At 35.6% G+C, this 21,999-nt stretch overlaps 1 protein-coding gene across 18 annotated transcripts in view; it reads right to left on the bottom strand.

The window, feature by feature from the left end:
- Nucleotides 1-21,999, bottom strand: part of LOC106156262 (uncharacterized) — a 127,772-nt gene that overhangs the window by 62,234 nt on the left and 43,539 nt on the right. For 12 of the 18 annotated variants that reach the window (XM_087004704.1, XM_087004701.1, XM_087004697.1 and 9 more), the window contains 5 exons: nucleotides 11,303-11,419; nucleotides 8,104-8,299; nucleotides 5,951-6,025; nucleotides 5,660-5,725; nucleotides 4,056-5,270 (listed from right to left, as the gene is read on the bottom strand). In XM_087004704.1, coding sequence (XP_086860830.1) covers nucleotides 4,056-5,270; nucleotides 5,660-5,725; nucleotides 5,951-6,025; nucleotides 8,104-8,299; nucleotides 11,303-11,419 — 1,669 coding nt within the window. Of the gene's footprint in view, nucleotides 1-4,055; nucleotides 5,271-5,659; nucleotides 5,726-5,950; nucleotides 6,026-8,103; nucleotides 8,300-9,805; nucleotides 9,980-10,040; nucleotides 10,591-11,302; nucleotides 11,420-12,797; nucleotides 12,967-16,597; nucleotides 16,783-20,428; nucleotides 20,484-20,946; nucleotides 21,127-21,999 lie in introns of those variants that run through there. The other 6 variants (XM_087004707.1, XM_087004705.1, XM_087004709.1 and 3 more) reach the window with 6 other exon arrangements.

Genomic DNA, 21,999 nt, shown 5'->3' with positions numbered 1-21,999 from the left:
GTAAACATACTAACTGCTTCCCTGTCTTCATTTTTTTCTTTCTTTTTTAGTTTTTAAATCAATTTCAACATTTCCCCGTAACCAAGGATAACAGAAGCCAGGATTTTACAGCAAAATAACCAGCTGAAAAAAAATTACCCTAACATAAAATACTGCCATGATGAGGCATACCTTCTACTCAACTCTTTCAAATAACATTTAAATCCGATAAGACAGTTAATAGCTGTAATCAGCAAACATCAGGCATTCTTGGTAGAAATTGATATAATAGAATATAACCTGCAACAAGCAGGGCAACCCCATCTGATACGGTAATTAATCACAATTTTCAAACTCCTTACTAATATTTTTTTTCTTGATTTTCAAGTTTTTGTATTTTCAATTTATCACAAAAAAATTAATTTTTGACAAGAGCTTAAGGATTTTTCACACCATATTTTTCTGAAAGCAATAACAAATTTTCTAAAATAGTATTTTTCAGCTTTGTTCAAATTCAGCAAGTTATTACCAACCCTGTTGTCAAAAACTAGAAGCTATCAGACTCTCAAAACTTCTCAGATGACTTTTAGCATGCAAAGAAACTGACTGGAATGAATGCACACTCCACAATGCCAGCTCAAACACACATCATGTCAACCTGTGTATAATACTTGAAAACGGTTTTCAGCATGTAGAACCATGTGTATTTTCCATGTGGTTGCTTTATGTGCAATTTGGCAGCAGCAACTGCTGAGAACTCCTGCTGGATTAGCTAGTGTTTAACATTTGACACTGAAAAGTTGGATTTTTTTTACATATCTTTTTTCAATATCTTTTATCTTAACAGTGATTTATGAAACAAATTTTTAAAAAATCCACAATCTGCTACATGTTATTTTTGAACCTATGGGAAAATGAGCATCTTTGGACTTTTGATAAATCATGGAACATTAAAAAAATTCAAAGTGAAATGTAAACTTCTTGTTACAGTTCACAAACATGAAACAATGCCCGTTTTAGTTGCCACCAAAGTTTCAAAATAAAAACTTTTTTTACTGAACTCATTAAAGCTTCTGAACATATACCTAAGCACAAACAGAAAGGCAGTTGAATGAGAAATAAGACCAACTTTGTCACTAACTAACCAACCACAAACCAAAACATTCACCATTTGACTGTTGAAATAAAGGAGAAACTATCTAGGTACAACAAGAACAAACTGCCCTGCAAAATCTATGATGAAAATAATCAATAAATAAATGAATAAAAATATTTAAAAACTCATTAAATTAAAATAATAAATAAATCTCTCATAACATCAACCGTGTTGTAAGTGAGCAGCAAACAACTTTTCACTTATTTCCTGCTAAACTAAAATATTAAGTCCTTTCTGTACACTAATCAAAACTATGATCTCACTTGGCATCAAGTTCAAAATACTACCATTATACCTACATGCACAAGTTGGTGTAGACCATGTATGACACTGCTACATACAAATGCTACAAATAACTTGTCCCCAAATAAAAACAGAACCATGTGTAAAGTAAGCAATAGGGGCTATCTAGTGAAGAATAAAGATGTCAACTTAACATGTCAACGTCATTTTTAACAACTATCAACAGTGATTTATAATTATGTTTCTCCTTTGGGTTGATTGCTGTAGTAAGTATCAAGAATAAATATCATGTCTACCATTGCATGTTACAGTTGTTATGATAAAACAACAGTATATCACTTTCTAAAGTCAACTGTGATGATTATTTTTTACATAAGAAGTAAAGCCCATCAATAACTATATATTATGATCAGGAAAGATGGTCTTAAATAATCACACACAACTCCTGTTTCATTTTTTGTCTGTTCTGTTTAATAAATACCACCATCAGCTACAAATCATCATATCGAGTCTCCTATCAACTTGCCAACCTTCACTCCAGAGGAAATCATAGTTACCAGTGCCCCATTGCGAGTCCTCTTCTGCTAGCAGACAGTCAGCTAGTATCTCATGTGCTCACATCATAAGTTATTTTCAGAGAAAAAATCCACTGCTAGCAATCCCAGGTCAAGTCTTTTAACATTCACAACTAATAAACATCTACTTTGCTCCTAGCTGGCTGGTTTAATAGTAAACTGCCTGCGAGGGTTAACTCAGCGAGGGCTTACACAGCAAACTAAGCTTTAGGAGAACTGAGTTTTGCCTCGACTTCTTTTTAATGTTCTCCCACTTGAAATGGGATACGGTGCTGTTGCTACCTGAAGTGAGAAAGACAGGCAGGCAGGCAGAAAAAGTCACCAAGCCAAGAAAAAAAGAAAAGCAACTAAATCTCTGCCTCAGCAATGGACGCGTGTGTCATGTTCCCTGCTACCTGTCACCTATTTATCCAGGTGTAACATTCAGGTAGTCACATCTGATTAATTACAACTCCCCAAGTAGATGTGGTTCACCGCTTGTTACTACCATTAACCTTGTGAAGGGGAGTCCGTGCTGTAAGTGAGCAGCAAACATTAGTATTTACAGGCAGATTTCAGAGGCTTAGACAGGCAGAAAACTACCCACAGTGGGGAGTCGGGAGAACATAATTAGCAAACATTCTGGAGATTCTGATGGTAAAGGTGCTCTCCCTAATCCCATCCAACAATATTTCACCTTTTTCATCTTGTACATGCAATTTAGCATGATGTTAAATGTGCTGTGCTTTATAGAATAAATAACTAAAGATAACCAAAAAAGTTGACTGAAATATTCATTGTACAGAATTGTCATCCAATTTTTTACCCTACCAAATGACATTGTACACAAGCCTCTATCATTATTGCAGTTTTGAGATAAAACATTATAGCTTGTAAATAACATCATAAAAGCAAACAAACGATGTTCAATGAAAGCAAATAAAAGCAATTTTAATACAAGGAATTCACTAAAAAAAAACCCTGAGACAGCTTAATTCTCACTGTTGTAAATTAATCAATTAATAAATAATTGCCAAAATCTAAATAAGCCCATTTCTGACTTATCCTGACATTTTTATCAAAATCAATCCATAACATTTTAAGTTAGTCTATTAACCAATAAATAAATAAATAAATAAATAAATAAATAAATAAATAAATAAATAAATAAAACAACCTCCTTGGTGGGGGGATATAAACTGCCAGTAATGTGTGCAGCAAGTATGAAGCAAGTCTGTGCTTTGCTTCCTAATCACATAGGCACAGCAGTAGAGAGGTGGGGATCTGGTTTAATTAGCTAGTGCACCTGTATCTCACCTGACTTTTTATATCTTTTGACATCTCTGAATGGTTAAAAATAGTGCACAGCAGTTCATTTCAGATACAGTATCCCACTGGTCTTTATCTAGTTTTTGCCTAATGCATAGGACTTTTATTAGGTAAATGAAAAAAAAGATGGAAAATAATTTTCTCGAATTAATCACACTACTAGCTTGATGCAAGCAGGTGAGTCAGCAAAATATTTCGGCCTACTCGTTGAATTCTTCAATTTTTTTTAAACATTAATTTCACATTCCTATCCTGAGTGTCTTAAAAGATATACGTTAAGTGCTAGACACATCAGTTAAATGTCTAAGCCCACTCATTAAATTCCTTACATTTCGTTTCATAATTTTTTGCCAAGCTTTCCTAAAGGAAGTTCAAAGTGATATAGAAGTCACTGTACATGCTTTATGCGGTTATTATCCCTACCTATTCAGTGAACTTCTGAATTTTTTCATTCTCTTATTTTTTATTACCTCCGCCAAGGAGGTTATGTTTTCACCCCTGCTTAAAACCTAGTAGACATCTGTCAGAAGAAAATTTTCATTTCTCTATTCACATAACACTCCATTTTCTAGTTAAGATGTTTGTATAAAAATTAAATTTTTTAAATAATCTAGGAATTGACAAATTTTAGATATTCAAAATGGAACAAAGTTTGGGCTGAAAATGAAACGATCATGTTGGAACAAGAAACTTTGTCTCCCTGCATTAAAATGAAGCCCAAACAACCTAAAAAATAATGAGCTTCAATAATTTCAAATCATGTACGATTTTATTCTCAAACACTTTTTACAAACCTGTCAGTTTCGCTGGACACTGAAACCTTGACATTCTGGTTTTCATCAGGCTTGTCTTCAAGTGTGTCTTCTTGGGCAGTGATCTCGCTTTTATCTGTGGACTTTTCTGCAGGTTTTTCTTCTTTTGATTCCTCTTTTTCTTTGTCTTTTTTCCAACGTTTAGAATATCGCAGGTAGGAAGGTTGCAGACCTGCCTCAGGTTCACTGGAAGACGTTGTCTCTGGTCCGTACTTTGTAGACACAGCTGCCAGCTGCTTTCTACGTTCTTCTTTATAGCGAGACATTCGCTCTGCTCGGCTCTCTGTGTCAAAGTATGTAGTTTTTTCTGCTTCAGTCAGTGTTGGCTTTTCATTTTTTGAAACATCTGATGAAGAATTTGACTCCTGGGCTTTGCTGCTGCCATGTTTAACTGAAGATGCTACTGTTTGTTTAGAATCAGAGTCCTCAGAAAGTGGCTTTTTACCTTCATCTTTGTAGCGTGACCTCCTCTCTGTACGGCTTTCAGAGTTGGTCATGACAGTGTTTTCATTTTTTACAACATCAGAGGAAGAATCTGACTCCTGAGATTTTCTGTCGCTAATTCTGTCACGTCTAGTTGTGGTCGCTGTTCTTGATTGAGTCTTGGCATTATCTTTCAGTGATGTCACCTGTCCATTATGTTCAGCAACTTCTGAAACTGGCCTAGATTTATTCCGCTGTGAAGACAACCTCTGTGAAGATGATGTACTGGAAACCTTCTCTTTACTATCTTCGTTTGTTGAGTCAACAGAAGAATGCGAAGATCCAACACGAGTCTTTGTAGACTTCTCGTGATTTGACGATATTCCTCGTGATGCCCGTGTAGAACGAGTTCCCAAGCTCTCGCTGGTGCCAGAAGAAGGCGGAGAAACCCGAGAACTCTTGGAAACATCAGCACTGCTGCTTCCTGTCGTTCTACTCGATTCAGCTTGCCGTCGTCGAGAACTTAGAAAACTGGACTGTTTCTCTGGTCCAGCACTTTCTTCAGTTTTTGAAGATGACTTGGAATTTCTGGCAGCTCGAAGTCTTGAAGATAATGTTTCTTTTGGTGGGGTTACTGTGGACCTGTTTTTTCGCGTCCCAGTCCCTGTCCCACCATCTTGCTCTGTGGAATATTCCTTTATCCTTGACCTCCAGTTGTAGCGATCTGACCCCTTGTCTGAATCTTTACTGTCTGTAGATCCTTGCCTTGAATATCTGTGAAAACACAATCACAATCTTTGAAAACACAATCATACTCTGTGAAAACTCAATCATGAACTACTAACACAATTTACCAAAATGCAATGCAGCAATTGCAAAGACGAGCTACAACATACATTGGGCATATCAAAAATACCTAAAATCATATTTCTTGTAAAAGTAAATTAGGCATATGGATTCTTTCATATGCAAAAAAGTAAAAATAATTTGGCCAAATGTCTGATTCTGATCCTAAGACGTGTATATTTTAGACAGAGACTCAATTACACAATAGCATATAGATATAATGGCTCCAGATGAATTCATTAAAGAACACACATCATCATCTCATCAATATAAATATCATAGGACCAAATTTCTCATTCTTTCATGCACTTATTTACCTGCTGGATCCGTTTCTCTCTGTGACACTTTCACTGCTCTTCCTGATAGAACTGTCTGGTCGCAACCTAAAGAGAAAGAAAAACATATGGTAATTGTTAAACACATTCTTAATCTTCTCAATATCAAATATATGTAGCAATTGAAATAGCAATATCCTTTCAGCACAATTATAGCAAAATGACTCATCATTTTATTTAGACTGCAAGGGAATTATATATAGGACATCAGATACATCAGAATTGTTATTTCATATGATTATGGTGTTTAAATTTTCACAGAGACAATTTTACCTGCTAGATCCATTTCTTTCAGTGACACTTTCACTTATTTTTCTGGATGAGCCACTGGAACCATCAGCCCTCAGCCTGGAAGAAAAGAAACAAAATGTGTGTTCATTTTATATTACAAACATCTTCATTTAAATAAGATGATCAGGGCCATAAGCAGATGTATTTCAGAAGTATTTTTCAGCAAAAAATCAAACAGGTTAAGTTTCATGTAGCCTGTGTGTGGTAAGCATCAGAAAACCAAGCTGAGGAAGAAAGAATGCCAGGCATGAAAAACATGATGGAAACTACTGATGAACAATATGACATGATCACAAATAGAGTAAGAGAATTACATACATTACTAGAAAAGCACTCAGAGGCAGACCTCCGCCAAGGCAGCTTAATTCTAAATATTTATGAACTGAGTAATAAATGGATCACCATCAAAATCTAATCAATTCTATGTTATCCTATTTCTGACCTATCTTGAATTTTTATTTCAAAATCCACCTATCAATTTCTGAGTATTTGTTTACTGTTAACTAACAACCAATTAACAACCTCCTTGGCAAAAACAACCTCCTTAGCAAAGGCAACAATAAAAAAATTGCTACACAAAACTCTGTTTGTTGGGCAAAACCAAACACAAACATATTTGCTCCATGTTAAATATACCTGTGATAGTGTATAAATGGAAACAAGAAAGTCACAATTACAGTACCCCAGCTTGGCACCATATCAGGGTTACACCTGTGAACATCATTACTATCACCACAAGAAGCTCCTTTACTGTCAGACAAGACTGCTAGATTCTGTGAACACAGGTATTCTGGACCCTCTCACATCATTTCCAACTTAAATACCACTTGGTTTGAATAAGTCACTGCATTAACACATCAAATATGGCTCCCCAAACACGGTCTCAAAACCCTAAATCATTTGTGCAAAGTGCCTAACATACCAGATATTTATCTTCCATTTGAAACTTTTTACTTTATACCCAATCAAATCTATTTTTGTACCTTCAAACACTAGATCCAAACCCACTTTCCTGATAATTTTTATTGCAGTTATCCAAACCAAATTTCACCATTCTTTGGTCATTATAACCTTCTTTCTTTAACATCTTTTAAAGGTTATGTACTTGATACAAGGCATTTCAAGTCACATAATTCCCATCAGATATAAAACTTGCTTTATTCTGTACAAAAATGTTTACCTCTGTAGGCTCTGTAGATCTCAACAATAAGGACACCTGGTAGAGGCTAAGTTACACCTGATGTGAACTGGCCTTTTACCCATATCTGGGTTGGCTGAGGATAAGCCATTTACCCAGACTTTACTTGTACCTCTCTCCTAATAATAGGTCACACTTTTTGTACAGCTTGTAACATCATAAGGTAAATGGTGCAATTTTGAGGATAATTGGTGAGATTAGACAGGCGGGGAAAATATCCTAAGTTTCTTTATGTTTCTGCAACATATTTGTCACGTCATATTATAATAATATAAAATTCTGCATTAGTCATCTAAAATAAGAATCATAGCATGTCTTAAGATATTTGTGATGCAATTTAAAAAAAAACATTTCACTGTGACATAATATCCATTTTTGTATTTAAAAAAATTAACTTTGTTTGTAAGGGCTGTAATATAAATCTAGCATGAGAAGCTAGCTTTACCTTTTACAATATATGCATGAACCTAATCATCTAATGGCTAATTATATTCAGGTGTCAAGCTTATTTTCTTTATTAAAAAATGGGTGACACACTGAAGCATTTTTTTGGTTTGTAGCTCTAATCCAAAATACTTGTTGCAACTTAACCAATTCCTATCCGATTCTTTTTCAATAGTCAAATATTGCATTATATAAGAGCACAAGGTAAGATGATAGGAAAAGCTGTATTTTTACTTTGCTATAATAATAAAAAAGTTTTCTATATTAGTTTTCTTTACTTGCTGTAAACTATCCAGGGATTGGCTTAAACAGAAACAAACTAAGGCAATGAAATTTTGGCAAAAACCAGTGAAATATTCCTTTATGAGCAAAAAAAGAAAATGTTTAGGACTTGATGAAAGTTTACTATAAAAATATATACCCAGTCATTTATAAATTCTAAAGCAAGTCTACAACATATAAAACTGTCTAAATGTCCTAACAGATAACTTACTTTGACCTAGAAGCGGAGGACAGAGGCTCAGTCCCCCTGGAAGAGGTATAAGATGTATCATAAGATCGCCCAGACCCCCGAGAACTCCTGCCAGTATCGTAACTGCTGTATCTGGAGCTCATGGTGCTGTCATTGCTGAAGTCAGCCACATCAAACGTATGACTTCTATTGATGTATGGAGTTCTTAGACTGGATCCTGAAAATATGAAGACAGTGTTATATAATGTGAGTTAATTCATTTCCATTCTTGATTAAAGGTATTCTATCCATAATCCACCTCTAAAATATACCATCATCACAATTCCTATGTTTGCTTCAAAGCTACTTATCTTTCTTGATTTTCAAGACTGAAAATGATAAAAGCCCTAAAATAAAAGTACCTGATTTTGATATTTCCTTCTGAACAATTATCCCTGAATAGGAGAAAACAGCTAAGTATTTATTATTATTATTATTATTTTTTTTTGTAAATGTTTATTTGGCAGGAAAAACCTGGACAGGATGTCGTCAAGACTTTGTGCATTGATAAAACCCAAATCAGTCTCAGTCAATCAGAAGACGATGTAAACAGGGATTGTGCATGTTGCCTTGAAATTACTGCTCTAAACTGTAACGTCAGGTCATAAGACACTATTGTAAAGCAAAGATCTTATCTTATACTACAAGATGAAAATTTTATTGCCAATTTATCTTAATGCTATTCTGAAAAGAATGTCATTCACTGAAAAACAACTGAATATTAGGTAGATAATACAAGATAACACCACAGTCCAGATAAGTCACCTAACATAAACCTTAACTGTTTTCTGGAGAAAATTTGGTCCCAAAAAACTAAATAGATTCACTTGCACACTCTGGCACCTCTACTCAGAAAAAGAATAACAAATATTCCAAACAGATCCTAACAAGACATTCGCTTCCTTTTATATTATCTAGCTTGGGAATTTCATTATCTAGGTTGGGAATAAAAGTACCTTGTTAGCAGTTTGTTTATACAAGGCTACTGTCAAAGCCTGCCTTCTATAGTCAATAGCTGGTCTGACAAAAAAACTTGATATCTTTTTAGGGACATGATATTTTAGTCGTACATAAAACTTGACAAAGACGCTGGGGACGAGTGGTTACCAAGTCTTCGTCATGACCTGCTATCAGTTCATTGTGTTCTGTATCAACCTTAAAGGTACCACAATCACTCACTCACTAAATTTGAACAAAACTGATGAATTGTATTTTCCAAAATCAGGTTTTTTCCAGTAATAATTTAAAAGATTGTTTAAAAGTTCTTAAAAAAGAAAAAGTTCAGTTTGCAACTGTACGTATGCTTTTATGACTCAGTAAATACAATAAGTTCTGAAAAAATAGGATAGTACAGTTAGCATGGAGGATGAGATTTGTTAGCTATTGCCAAATGCAGGATAGTACCTCTTTCATGCAAAAGAATTTTTTTTTTTAATTGGGTGCTTTGAACAGAAGCTGGTACTAGTCTTACAGGAGGGGAGTGAAAGGTCAATAACACAGAGTACAAGGAATGTAAAATACATAGAAAAAAAAACATTTTACAAACGGTGTGACAATTAATTTACAATTTTCAAATACTTCTTAAACTTATTTACATACATGGTCCATTATAAAATTGCACAAATATTGTTTCACACCTGTAGGGCAATTATCTTAATTCATTAGCCCAATGCAATACACTTACCTCAATGAGCAAGATGCAATGTGCAACAGATATTAATTGTACTAGTACTGCCATTTCCTTTTCCTTTTACCAAAACAAATATCATTTCAACTGCATTAGCATTTCTTTTGAGTGTACTTTTCAGAATCCATTTCTTTGCTTATTAATGGAAAAGTCCCAAGGACTAGAAGTCTTGTGCTATTCTTTACTGCTATGTGTACATTTACCTGAGATGTACCTGTACCAGGTGACTTACCTGAACGTGTCAAATCTCCATCTCCAGTGAGCCTTTGTTAGCTTGTAAGTAGTCAATTTATATAAATACGGATGTGCAAACTGGTGTGAGTAATATCTGTCTGAGAAGCAGATTTAATTAACAAAGGATCTCTCATCTTAACAAAGGTTGTGGTTTCAATATGAGGTAATAAAAAGCATACATACAAGGCCCTATACCACCTTCAAAATGAGCCATGAGAGGGTTTTCACAACACACATAAGGACAGACACAGGGCATGTTCAAACCTGGTCTAACATTAACCAGAACTTGACTACATTGAGTCACCAAATCTCCAGATTGCATTACACTGGATTTACATTAAGTTATATAGTGTGATGGCAATCCCTATGTTATCTGGTCATCTAGTGACATCATTCAGTCTATTTCCAATCTAAGTCTGTCCAGGTGTAAATGCGTCTATTGCAAGCACCTGCACAATAGAACAGATCTTACCTAAAACTTAGATACACTTCAAGACTTCATGCCTGTAGACAGCATACACCGTTTATGTACTGCTTGTCGCATTTGGATATTTACTTACGAAATCATACCTTGAATAAATATTGATCATTCATGCTGACTTCAGCGTTAAAATGTAGAATACTTACTGACAACAGTTGCTTAAAACCCTACAAATAACAGCAGCAGTTGGACATAGTGTTCACAATTTACATGCAACTTTTAATGACATAACTTGGATAACTCTTAAAAATTAATATATATATTTACTTTGAATGTCTCACTGCTTCACCTTATTTATGGTTTTAATATCTGTGAACATTACTGGATAAAATGGAACACAGAACATCTACATGTATTAGGCAAACTTGAAGCTAATATCAAAGGCCTCTTCTATCTCATCCCTCAAAGACCAAATATTTTGTAAAGCACATGAATCATTGAAAAGCACATGAAAACAAAAGAACAACTGCAAAATCATCACAGTTTTATCAAACCACATTCACTTTTATTTTTTTTTCAAGTCATATGGTAGAAGTGTGTTCCATAATACTTACACCAGCCCATGCATGCCTATGTCTCCACTGTAGAATAAATTAATAACTTTCTTTTGTGACATGTGTAAATATGTTGTCTTACTACTTCCCTGGGTGCAGAGTGATCTTATTAATACACACACACAGTCACATGCACACAAACATGCATGCTCACACAAACAAACATGCATGCTCACACAAACACATACACACAAAAAAATGCATGCATGCACACACCGTCCTTACCTGTGTTGTAGTCGCCACTTCCTGAAACGTATTTGGAACGCAAATAGCCGCTGTCGTAGCCAGTGCTAGGGCTGGAGTATTTTTCAGACTCAGAACGAGTGATGTAACGGCGGCGCCCTGTAAATAAAAGTTACTTTTCTATTTACTACCAAAGTTAACAAAATTTAATAATCATATCGAAGAGATGTGTTAAATCCCCATATCTCCATCCATTTTTTATTTCACTGGTGAAAATGCTAAGTGCACTTTTGAATTGTTGATTGAGAAGATATTTATCAAAACCGTTTTTCATCATTTTAGTGATAATCTCCCCCTCCTCCCACACATAAATTAAACCCTAGGCTTGTTAAGTCCCAGACTGCACAGAAGGCTGTATACCACCCAGCCACCTTGCCAAAATGATGGAAGCCAAAATGAATGTCAAGTCAATGCATTTCAATTATAATTCAATTCCATGTGCATGTGCCCTGCACGCACGCATGGCTGATCAGCGCGGTGTGTTATTCCTCCCAGGTCAACTGGTGGCAGATAGACACACTGCCTTTCACACCACTTCCACAACTTGGGCCTAGTTTTTTTTAACAGTCAGATCTGATTTGATGGATGTTATTCTCATGTAAATTGACACTGACTGCAATGTTTTATCACATCAGGTTTGTAACATGGTGCAGTGAAGTCCAATGCTTGTCACATAGCTCTATAGTCAAGGCAAGGGTATCTCTGTTATAAATTGACAAAGAATAAAATTTGCAATAAAGAAAATCTATACAAGGCCTGGTTTTGTTGTGTTACAATGTAAGTTATAAAATCACAATAATTGGCAAATATGAATAGAATTCTCTAAATGTGTAAAACTGACAATTTTGGATAGTTCTCTAGTGTGTGTGTGTGTGTGTGTGTGTGTGTGTGTGTGCGTGCGTGCGTGTGTGTGTAATTTCAAAATAAAGTTAAGTATATAGAGCTTTGTGCCCTAAATGCATAACATACACTACAGCTGACAACACTTCAGTCATTTCTTATAAAGCTACTGTGACCACCCACCTTCTGTACTGGAGAAATAAGACAGTGCACAGGAGTGCAGGGTGACTTTATTTTCAAAGTGTAATGAACCACAACACGCCAGTAAGTGCTTACAATGGCACCTGACTGGTAAACAAGTATAACACGAGGCCAGCCTGATCACAAAGACAAACTAGTGCATTCTAAACAACACACAGGTAGCCCAACCTGCACCTGGGGATTGGGACTGTTTAATTGAATAGAAAATGATGTCCGAGTACATGATTTGTGTTACTGATTGCTTGGACTACATGCTGTGGACAGAAGTTTAATTGCAGTTACCATCAACTCTGAACCACTGCCTTATTACTTTGAATGCAAAAACTGGTTAGCTCACAAATAAGTCTCTTAAACAGAGAAAGAATTATAAATTTAGAAACTCACATATCCACCAAGCCCAAATAACAAACCATATAAACGAAATGTCACTACTTACCAACACAATTTAATTACTGTTCTGTCACTTGTAATTGTCTGTCTGAAATGGTGCTACTCAGCAAACTACAGTGCCAGTGGGAATTTCTAACCTCTCTCCATGACCCTACACTCACTGAAAGCAATTTCATGTCACAAACCCTTTGAATAGACCCATTCAAATGTGCTGTCACCATTACATATTCAATCCATTGTAGTCTAGTCAACAGGATTTGCAAGTGAAATTTTTCTCCACACTGAAGTGGTCACATTATGTCATAACTTACCCCTCAGGAAAAAAGATGGGAAAACATTTCACAAAAGGCAAACAACACTGAGATTTAAGTCGCATTCAAACCAGGATTACTTTACACCAGAAATATGTCTTAATCACATAATCAGGTGATTGGATAAGAGTTTTAGTGAAAACTTACAGGTCTAGTCCATTTATACTGCCAGCAAGCTTAGGTCGGGTCTAAAATTATCCTGTCTGAACAGGTCCAGCATAGGTATGCCAGTGACAAAGGTATAATCATTTACTCAGCCAGCAATTAAGTAATTAAGTCTAACAGTTCCAACAAGTGGCCTGTTATCTGTTATCACACCATTATGGTATAGTAATTCAACAATTAGGTTATCAATAACATGACTCTACCTGTTATAATTTTGTGTCAATAAATGTCCTATGACAACCCTTCCATTGTTTAGATGACTAATGTTTTCAATTGCAATACCCGTCTCTCATAAAAGTCATAATTAAGATTTGTGTTGATATCAATTTATTCTTTATGATGCAGCCTTTTTACTAGTAATCACAAAAACCATAACATAGGGATATCTTTTTTTCTCGTAAATTTCAAACCTACAGAAAAAAACTGTGTACATGTGCTTTCGTGTGAATGCATGCGTGTATGTGCATGTAAGGGTGCATGAGCAGGTATGAGTGTGTGCTTGTGTGGATGTGTAGCATGTCTGAGCATATGACAATGCACGCTGTACAAGTGAATATAACTACTTCAAGCTTGTGAAACATTCCCCTCCATTAATGGCAATAAATCCTGTTCTGATGTTAGTAGAAGGTACTGGAGGACATCATTACTGGTATATAAATCCTCTGAAAGATGCTCTATGCTCCTTGTCAATAAAATCTCACATAGTTTTTCCATAACATACCTCGTATATTCCAATCCAGCTGATCACAAATAATGCTGCAAAAAGTCTGTTAACATTTATTTCCACTTTTCCACTAAGAGACCTGTTTCAGGTGGCCAGCATAAAATTATATCTAAATTTACCAAACAGCACTATAAAGATAAACATAAGCAGCTATAACCACAGCTTTGCAAAAACCACACCATGATAGACTACAATACATCCTTTGACATAACTTTTATATTGCTGCTTGTTAATCCTGCCAGAGGAAGTGTATTCCAACAAGTTTTGATACCTTCAGATACAGGTGCTTTCACCTCAAGACTTTCCCATGTCCACCTCCATCTGGGCTTTCATGTCTTAGTGTCATTTATCACAGTAACCAGACTATGTCACTGTCTTAATCTAACTTGGCCACGCAATGGACACCACAGTCTGGTCATTTCTTTATAGCTTGGCCATGATTTGATCATTTCGTTACAGCCTGGTCATGATTTGGTCATTTCTTTATAGCCAAACTATGATTTGGTCATTTCTTTACAGCCTGATTTAACTTTAGATATCCCTTGCAGGGTCTACAGTAACAAATATGGGTTAAAGCCTGTGGGAACTCCCAATGAAATGACCACAATCACTTTTCAAGCATTGACCACAATTGAACTGTTGGATAATATTAGTGATTTAACAGGACGGAGAGGTCTTTCAAAAGAGGAATGCATGCAAAGCAATACAAATGTTTGTGCCATATTATTGATAAAGGTTTGGGTTTTGTTGATTGAGGAGGGGAGGAGGGGGGGGGGAGCTGACGCCTGGTCAAGTGAGTTCAATGAGTTTATTGATTTTGTAATTGACTTTACAAATGCCGACAATAACCTAATAAGAACTCATTTCAGCTACATAATTTCCAAATGATAAAGGAAACAGGTTCATAGATTTGTCTTGGGGCTTTCTCAAGAAATTTATTCACTGGTAAGTGAACAAAGTACTTAGTCAGAAAACAATGTTGTATCACAATGATGCTGAACAATAAACCCTGTCCAAAGAAGCCATTGTTAGATTATGGTTGTTGTCACAGTGTTGTTTGCCAAGTTTAAACGTGTCTTTAGAAATGGAGACTTAGCAATCAAGCTCCATAACAAAGATCATGAAACCCATCATCTTAGAGAGTTTTCCTTCAGTATACAGTACATCCTCGTACATTAATATCTCATCTAGATGGTCTTGGTATACCAGAAAAAATTATCTCAACATTCTGTTTGCTTTATGAATCATTTTCTATCTCCCTGCTGCCATAATATCCACCATGCTGACCACAAACTAGGAACAACACTTGTCCTAACATATAAATAAGCTGCCTGGGAAGACCAAATTAACCTGGATACTGTGGCAAAACCCTGACTAACACCTGAGGTATTGGGAAAAGATAGAAATCTGGATCTCCTAACCCAAGATCAGCATGACGGAAACTCTCTTGGTGTAGACAGAGTTGTAGAGATGACCTTGCAAACATGATAACTAAGCATGTCTTTTCTTTTCTTTTTTTTTTTTTGTAGTTTCATCTCCGTGTGAAAACTGAAATTCAGGCCACAGATTTTTATCAGATTGTAGCAACATTACCATGCAAGCTATTAGTTACTAGTATACAGCTTACTACTGTATTAACTTACGTACCATAAAAGACAACTTCGTCGATACCATTTCTAATGACAGTGTCTGCCGACTGTGTGTGTGTGTGCATGTGTATGTGTGTGGGGAGGGGGGGGGCAAAAGAGTGATTAGATAGGTTTCTCATGGTTAGAAATAGTTACAATGCTGTCTAATCCATGAGTGTTCTTGTCTGTAGCCAGCAATTTCACAAAGGATTCTTTTTCTTTTCTTTTTTATAAAGTGGACCAACAAGAACCTACAGCAGATTCAGAGATAACCTTTTCTACCCACAAAAGCTGTTCTTTTGTATCTCCCCGAACCCCCTTGCCTACAGGATAGAAGTTAGATGTTATAAAGCCAACACTACAATACTAGAAAAGTGCCTTTCAATTAAATTCTTAAAGACAAATATGAATCTTTCATTTACTGGCATTGCAAAATTATTAGGAACTTATGATTTACTCCATTGATATATGTCTAAGGAAATTTTACCATCTATATTATGATGCCAATCTATAAGTCTCCCCTTTAACTTCATCCACCAATTTATAAAACTTTGCTAGCACATAAACATCAGGGGCGGATCCAGATATATTTTATGACAGGCTTCCAAATCATCTTCATTGATCAACCCTCAATTTTTGACCATCTTCTGACAAAAAAATTAGATACCCGTCAATGTAAACTTGAAAATCTGACCGTCTTCCGGAAGACCCAGAAGACGGCCTAAATCTGCCCCTGAACATATATATATATACACACACACCTGCTTGCATACACTTACACACACATGCACAAACACTTAAAACAACATCAACATTAGTGTAAAACTTTTCATGTCAAACTGATAATAATTTGTCCCAAACTTCCACACGTTAAAGCAAATGTCAAACCCCAAACAGACTACAGTAAACAGCTATTCTCAATACCAATTGAAATAGAAGCAGGTAGACTGCCATAGATATGAGCTGGACATTAAAACTATACCACTAAACAAGGTATCATCTACAGCTGTGCACTTACATCTGATATCCACAGGTTACTCCACAGGGCGAGCTGCACTTGGTTGGGAAAATAGGGAGAAAGCAGGTCAATAACCCACCATCTTCACTTCCATTTTATCTTTTTAGAATATCCTGTGGCCTATCTATATGTAGCTTGTATGTGATAAGCCAAGGCGTGTCCAGACTTGGTCCAATTTGAGACCGTAGTGAAGCCTGAATGTCATTCAACAACTAGAATCATGTATACTCGGGATTTAAACACCTCACCTAGAATGAGATATCTTAGTAATACTGAACGGATCTTGCTGCATCTGCCTTTCAAAAATTAAATTTCCTCTTTTGAAAAAACTGGCAATTTGATATACATGCATCTGCCTTTCAAAAATTAAATTTCCTCTTTGGAAAAACTGGCAATTCGATATACATGTGGTACACTGACAACAAATATTTGTGCGAAATTCTGCTTAAACCTCTTCAGACTTTAGTAAACAGTTCAGTCAGCATACCAAAGACTTCTTTTGTGACTACTTAATATAAGACACACATATTTCACCAGCATAAAACCCACAATCAGGGACACCTTCACGTTAAACCTCCCGATTAAGTAAATTCTGATAAGCAGTCCGCCAGTTGCCATTAGTTGCATCAATAATAAATCTATTTGATGAGAACTTACCTCACACAGACAACTGGCATATTCATCTGTTTCATATACTTCTCTTAAGTAGTTTTTCCACTTGGATGTGGTTTACAAACAATTAATCCAGGGGCACAAATGTACTGGTAATAATAAAGACTATCAAGCTTATTAATGGTAATCCTCTATTGCTCCTTTATATTCAAAAAGACAACAACATATGCTCTAATGTTACTCCTTGTGCACAAGGTTACTCACCAATAACAATTAAAATGTGATATATAGATTTCTATGGTACCTGCAAGATGACACAGGGGTTTGGTGACAATCACTATTAATGATCTAGGACACGAAGACAGACCATCTTCTATTTTCTGCTTATCAGCCTACAACAATGCACAAGTTCTGCCTAATAAAGGAAGTGGAATTGGCTTTTATCATGCAAGCACTGCTGTGGTTATCTACTATTTATATAAATGAAGACAGTTTTAAAACTGATGTTTTTAAACTCTAGCTAGCACACTCCAATATTCAGATTCCATTTTAAATTTTGGTTCAACATAAATAATGATTGTTACAGGAGTGTCATCATCCATCCTCAAATTCTCAGGGTGCACGCACATGCATGCACGCACACACACATATATACAGGCTCACACAATCATGGAACATACATTTAGGTCTAGTATAGCAAAGACAATTAATAATTTTGGCTTCATTATTTTATTTTCAATAAATCTACTCTTACCAAGATATCACGGATTTGGTCAAAATGAAAAATTTGTGAAAGTGACAAACTCTTGACTGTGAATATAGTGGCCCATAAAGTATTTTGTGTATTTCTATACAGGGATACATGATAATGAAACTGAATTATTTTAGACACATTTTCCTATGTATAAAAGGGAAAAAACTGCATATAAAAACTGTCAATTTTCACTGAATAGGAGAAATGTTGGCACTTAGTGGAGACTAAAGATGGTGTATGCATACAAACATGAAGCAGACAAATTAATTTCCCTAATGCCCACAAAACCAGCATAATTACTCCATAGAAATACTGTACATACTGTACAGCACATTGGCCTCTAGTAAAATACATCTTCAACATCAGAAACTCTCATCTTTGCTTTCACATATTGTAATATAAACAACATACCCCTTGATACATATCTAAAAACAAATTTCTTGTTATAGTGCTTCCTTAGTCTGATTTTACCAATATATCAATTATTAAGTTACAGGGGCTTTCAAATACTAGATAAAATGACAGTAAAATGTGATACCTGTATGAGATTATTAGATACATAATATGCCCACTTATATGCAATTACAAGAATTAGTAAATCAGTAATTTTCTACAATTGTCAAAACAATGTTTTTGTAAGTTATACTTGAAATGTTGATTAGAATGTTTTGAAAAGTTTGTTGCCTTTATTGTTTATAAGGGTATCTCTATGAATAAAATTAAATGAGAGAGAGAGAGAGAGAGAGTGAACAAAGCAATCAGTATTTAACTTCCCTTGCAGAAGATTTCCTCTCATATCCAAGTCAAACTATGCATTCAATTTTGAAAATTATTTGCATTCAGAACTTTGTTAGTGAAGAAAACAGGCTGCTGTTATCCCAGATATGGTTTCTGACACGGCCACGTGTGTATATTGCATGTACATTTCATGTGTACATTTCTTTGCTCATTTCATGTTCATACCCCTGCCTTTGTGCTATAGTCTTGACACTCCCAGCCCATTTCTTAAGTTGAATCAATAAATATGACCCACGCAGAAACTTGTTGATTTTGAGTGCAACAAGAAAATATGCATTAGCTAAAGGCTCCTCCGTAAATGAGTATTTTCTTTAAGGAAATCAACAAATTGCAGCCAAAGTCTACTTACTTTTAATCGGACACTGTCGGAATATTTTCTTCTGTAGTAATATTATGAATGGCACAGAACTAAGGGGGAAATATCTTATATCTGTGGTAAACAGCAGATAAATTGTCAAAAATGTATGTACTAGTATTGATAAAAATATCAAGCCTGTTAATATCCTAATAAAATGATTTAATTATAATTATGTGAAAACTTAAACTGTATCATTACTTCTCTGAATCTGATGCTTTAGATAAATATAAGGATGCTAAGCTACATTAACCTTAATTCAAAAGAGCAAACAGACCATAGAACAGAAATTTACTTTCTTTACGGATTCACTCAAGGCTATATGCTATTAAGGCTTCCTCTAATATACTTTTGAGGGGTTCTTATATTATATAGCATATTCATCTGATCGTACCTATTTAGTACCAGAACTACCTAGCAACCTTATAGTGACATAAAAACAATCCCATTTTCTTTGGCATCCAATATGTCCCAAAGTTCAAAATTTGATGCACAACACAATCCGATACATTTTCTATTGACTTTCAAACTCACTATCCTTGCTTTCCATGAAGAACACAGTTTAAATACAGTACAGTGAAAACTGACGATATAAGTTTGCACCAAGTTCCTTTTCAAGAACAGTGTTAATTTATTAAACAGAAGCAGGAGTGTTTCATTTAATACTACAAATCATGTACTCTTTCAGGACCAAATTACCTAACAGTTCCCTAATTGCTTTTTAATGTTCAGAAATAAACCACTGGAATGAAACCAATTTTTCATTTGTACAAAATATTCGTGAGCACTGGAGTATAATCACCAAAACAAGTTGATACTCTAAACAGGGCCGTAGCAATAGTCCGAAGGTGCAATAGTCTGAAGGTTCATTGGTCCGAATGTTCACTATAGAACCTTCGGACCAATGAACCCTTGATTAAAAAACCAATGAAAATGCTTCCATTTTTCGGACCAAAGAACCTTCAGACTATCGACACGCCCCCTCTAAACCCATAGATCTCCAAAATTTCCTAATCTGGCCACTGTGAACAATAACGCTAGGCAATAATCCATACTGTACCCAGTCCCTGTATTTCTTAAGACACAGGTCAGAAACTGGCTTTTTTTAATAAACAGGATTTCACCTACAAGGAAACTCAATCAATATTGCAGGCCCATGTTTCAACATCAAAAGGGTGGGAATAAACACAGGACTTCAAGATTTCTCTAATCATCCACTGTACTACATGGACATGTACTCTGATTCATTGACATAACAGACATACCATGTGGAAGGGTAAGTGCGGTTTGAAATGACCAGAAAGTAACTAACCTTCAAACGCCGCTACTCTTCGCTTTACCAAGCAATCCATTTTATATGTGGCAGTGACAGACTAATCTGTGCAAGCAGTAATTACATTCACAGTATTTAAATGTACTAAACTTGGCCATTAATTCTCTAAATACATTAAGAGCGTTGCACCGTATCTGCACATGTCATTTATAACGCGCATTTTTTCAAACCATTCCACTTGGGGCTAGACAAGTCATTGTTCAAGGCATTATGGCAAAGATCATGAGATTGTATGTCTTTTTCTACAAAAAGCATTTCACCTGAAGCAGTGAAGGACAGCGGTTTGGTGGAATGTGCAAGCTCTTGGAAGTAGGTTTTTTCAAAAAGAAAAGAGTATGATACGACTGCGTCTCAAATACGTATAGTGCTGTGGGAAAGACCTGAGAAAAACGTACTGCTAATTATTTTCATGGTTAACCGTATGCCGAGTATGCAGTAACCCTTCATCAATTTCATCAGATTCAAAATCAATCAACGAGTGTTCTAAACGATCTTACCTTAAAAATTACAGCGTGATCATCAAATCACGGAGCGTCTGTGAATTTTCTAGATGTTGCGTGCTATTGAGAATAGCTACACTGCTAAATCAAGCGATGTTTTTAACGGTTACTGTAAGAACATTTTCGATATTCAAAATTCCCCCTTCACTTTCTTGCTCGTCCCCGCAGCAGGAATAATTCCGTTCTCCTTTCCCCAAAGAACTCCCATGTAAACAAAAGGGACAAGTGCAGCACGTGACGCCGCGATCACTTGTCATCCAAGACCACGTGTGATAGACAGGTGGAGAAGGGGTGTCAAGAAAAAAAACAGGGTTGAAAATATTAAAAATCAACAAGGACGACGACTCATTTTCTTTCTTAATCGTTTAAAGCGGGGCTTAGCGCTCCTATTCACATATATGCATTATTTGTGTTAACGCACGAAAGAACGTTGTTAGGTGCACATAACATATTAGAAACCGCAAATCAGTGCTAACGCATGAAGCGTCCTGCTACTGTACGATGAGCACTGTATCATTTTTGGGCATTCAAAATTACAACCTCAACGGGCCTAGGTCATAAATGCCAAGTAATGTTTTTGGGAACTCTTCTCATTGATTCTTGATATTTTTATCCAGCATGCCCACAGCTGAATGCAGTATGTCATATCTCCCATTAATTAATTTTTTTTGGGTACAAAAATTGATTGAAGCAAATTCAGACATCAAGATGGCAAGGGGGTATCAAATGTGAAGTAATTATCTATTTACTCTTGATGATTATGTATTTACTCTTGCTTTCAAACTTGTTCATATAAACAGCATTTTTATGTAGAAGTAAAACTGCAAGGAAGGCTTAGTTATTTTCTTCTCTTAGTTAAAGCATTGCATTTATGTGAAGTTCGTATTTTCATTTATTTGAAGAAATAGTCCTTATGCTGTTGTTTGATAGTTAGAAGCAGGTGTAAATGTTTAGCACTGGAACATGGATCAAGCTCCATTAAGTAATGCTTTACTAATAAAACATTTTTATTGCATGCCTCGATCATAATATAGCAAGTCATTCACTTGA

This window comes from Lingula anatina, chromosome 2, assembly GCF_051362555.1.
Source record: "Lingula anatina isolate TDL-2025a chromosome 2, LinAna3.0, whole genome shotgun sequence".
Classification (NCBI taxonomy): domain Eukaryota; kingdom Metazoa; phylum Brachiopoda; class Lingulata; order Lingulida; family Lingulidae; genus Lingula; species Lingula anatina.
This window is presented reverse-complemented; position numbering and strand designations above follow the sequence as displayed.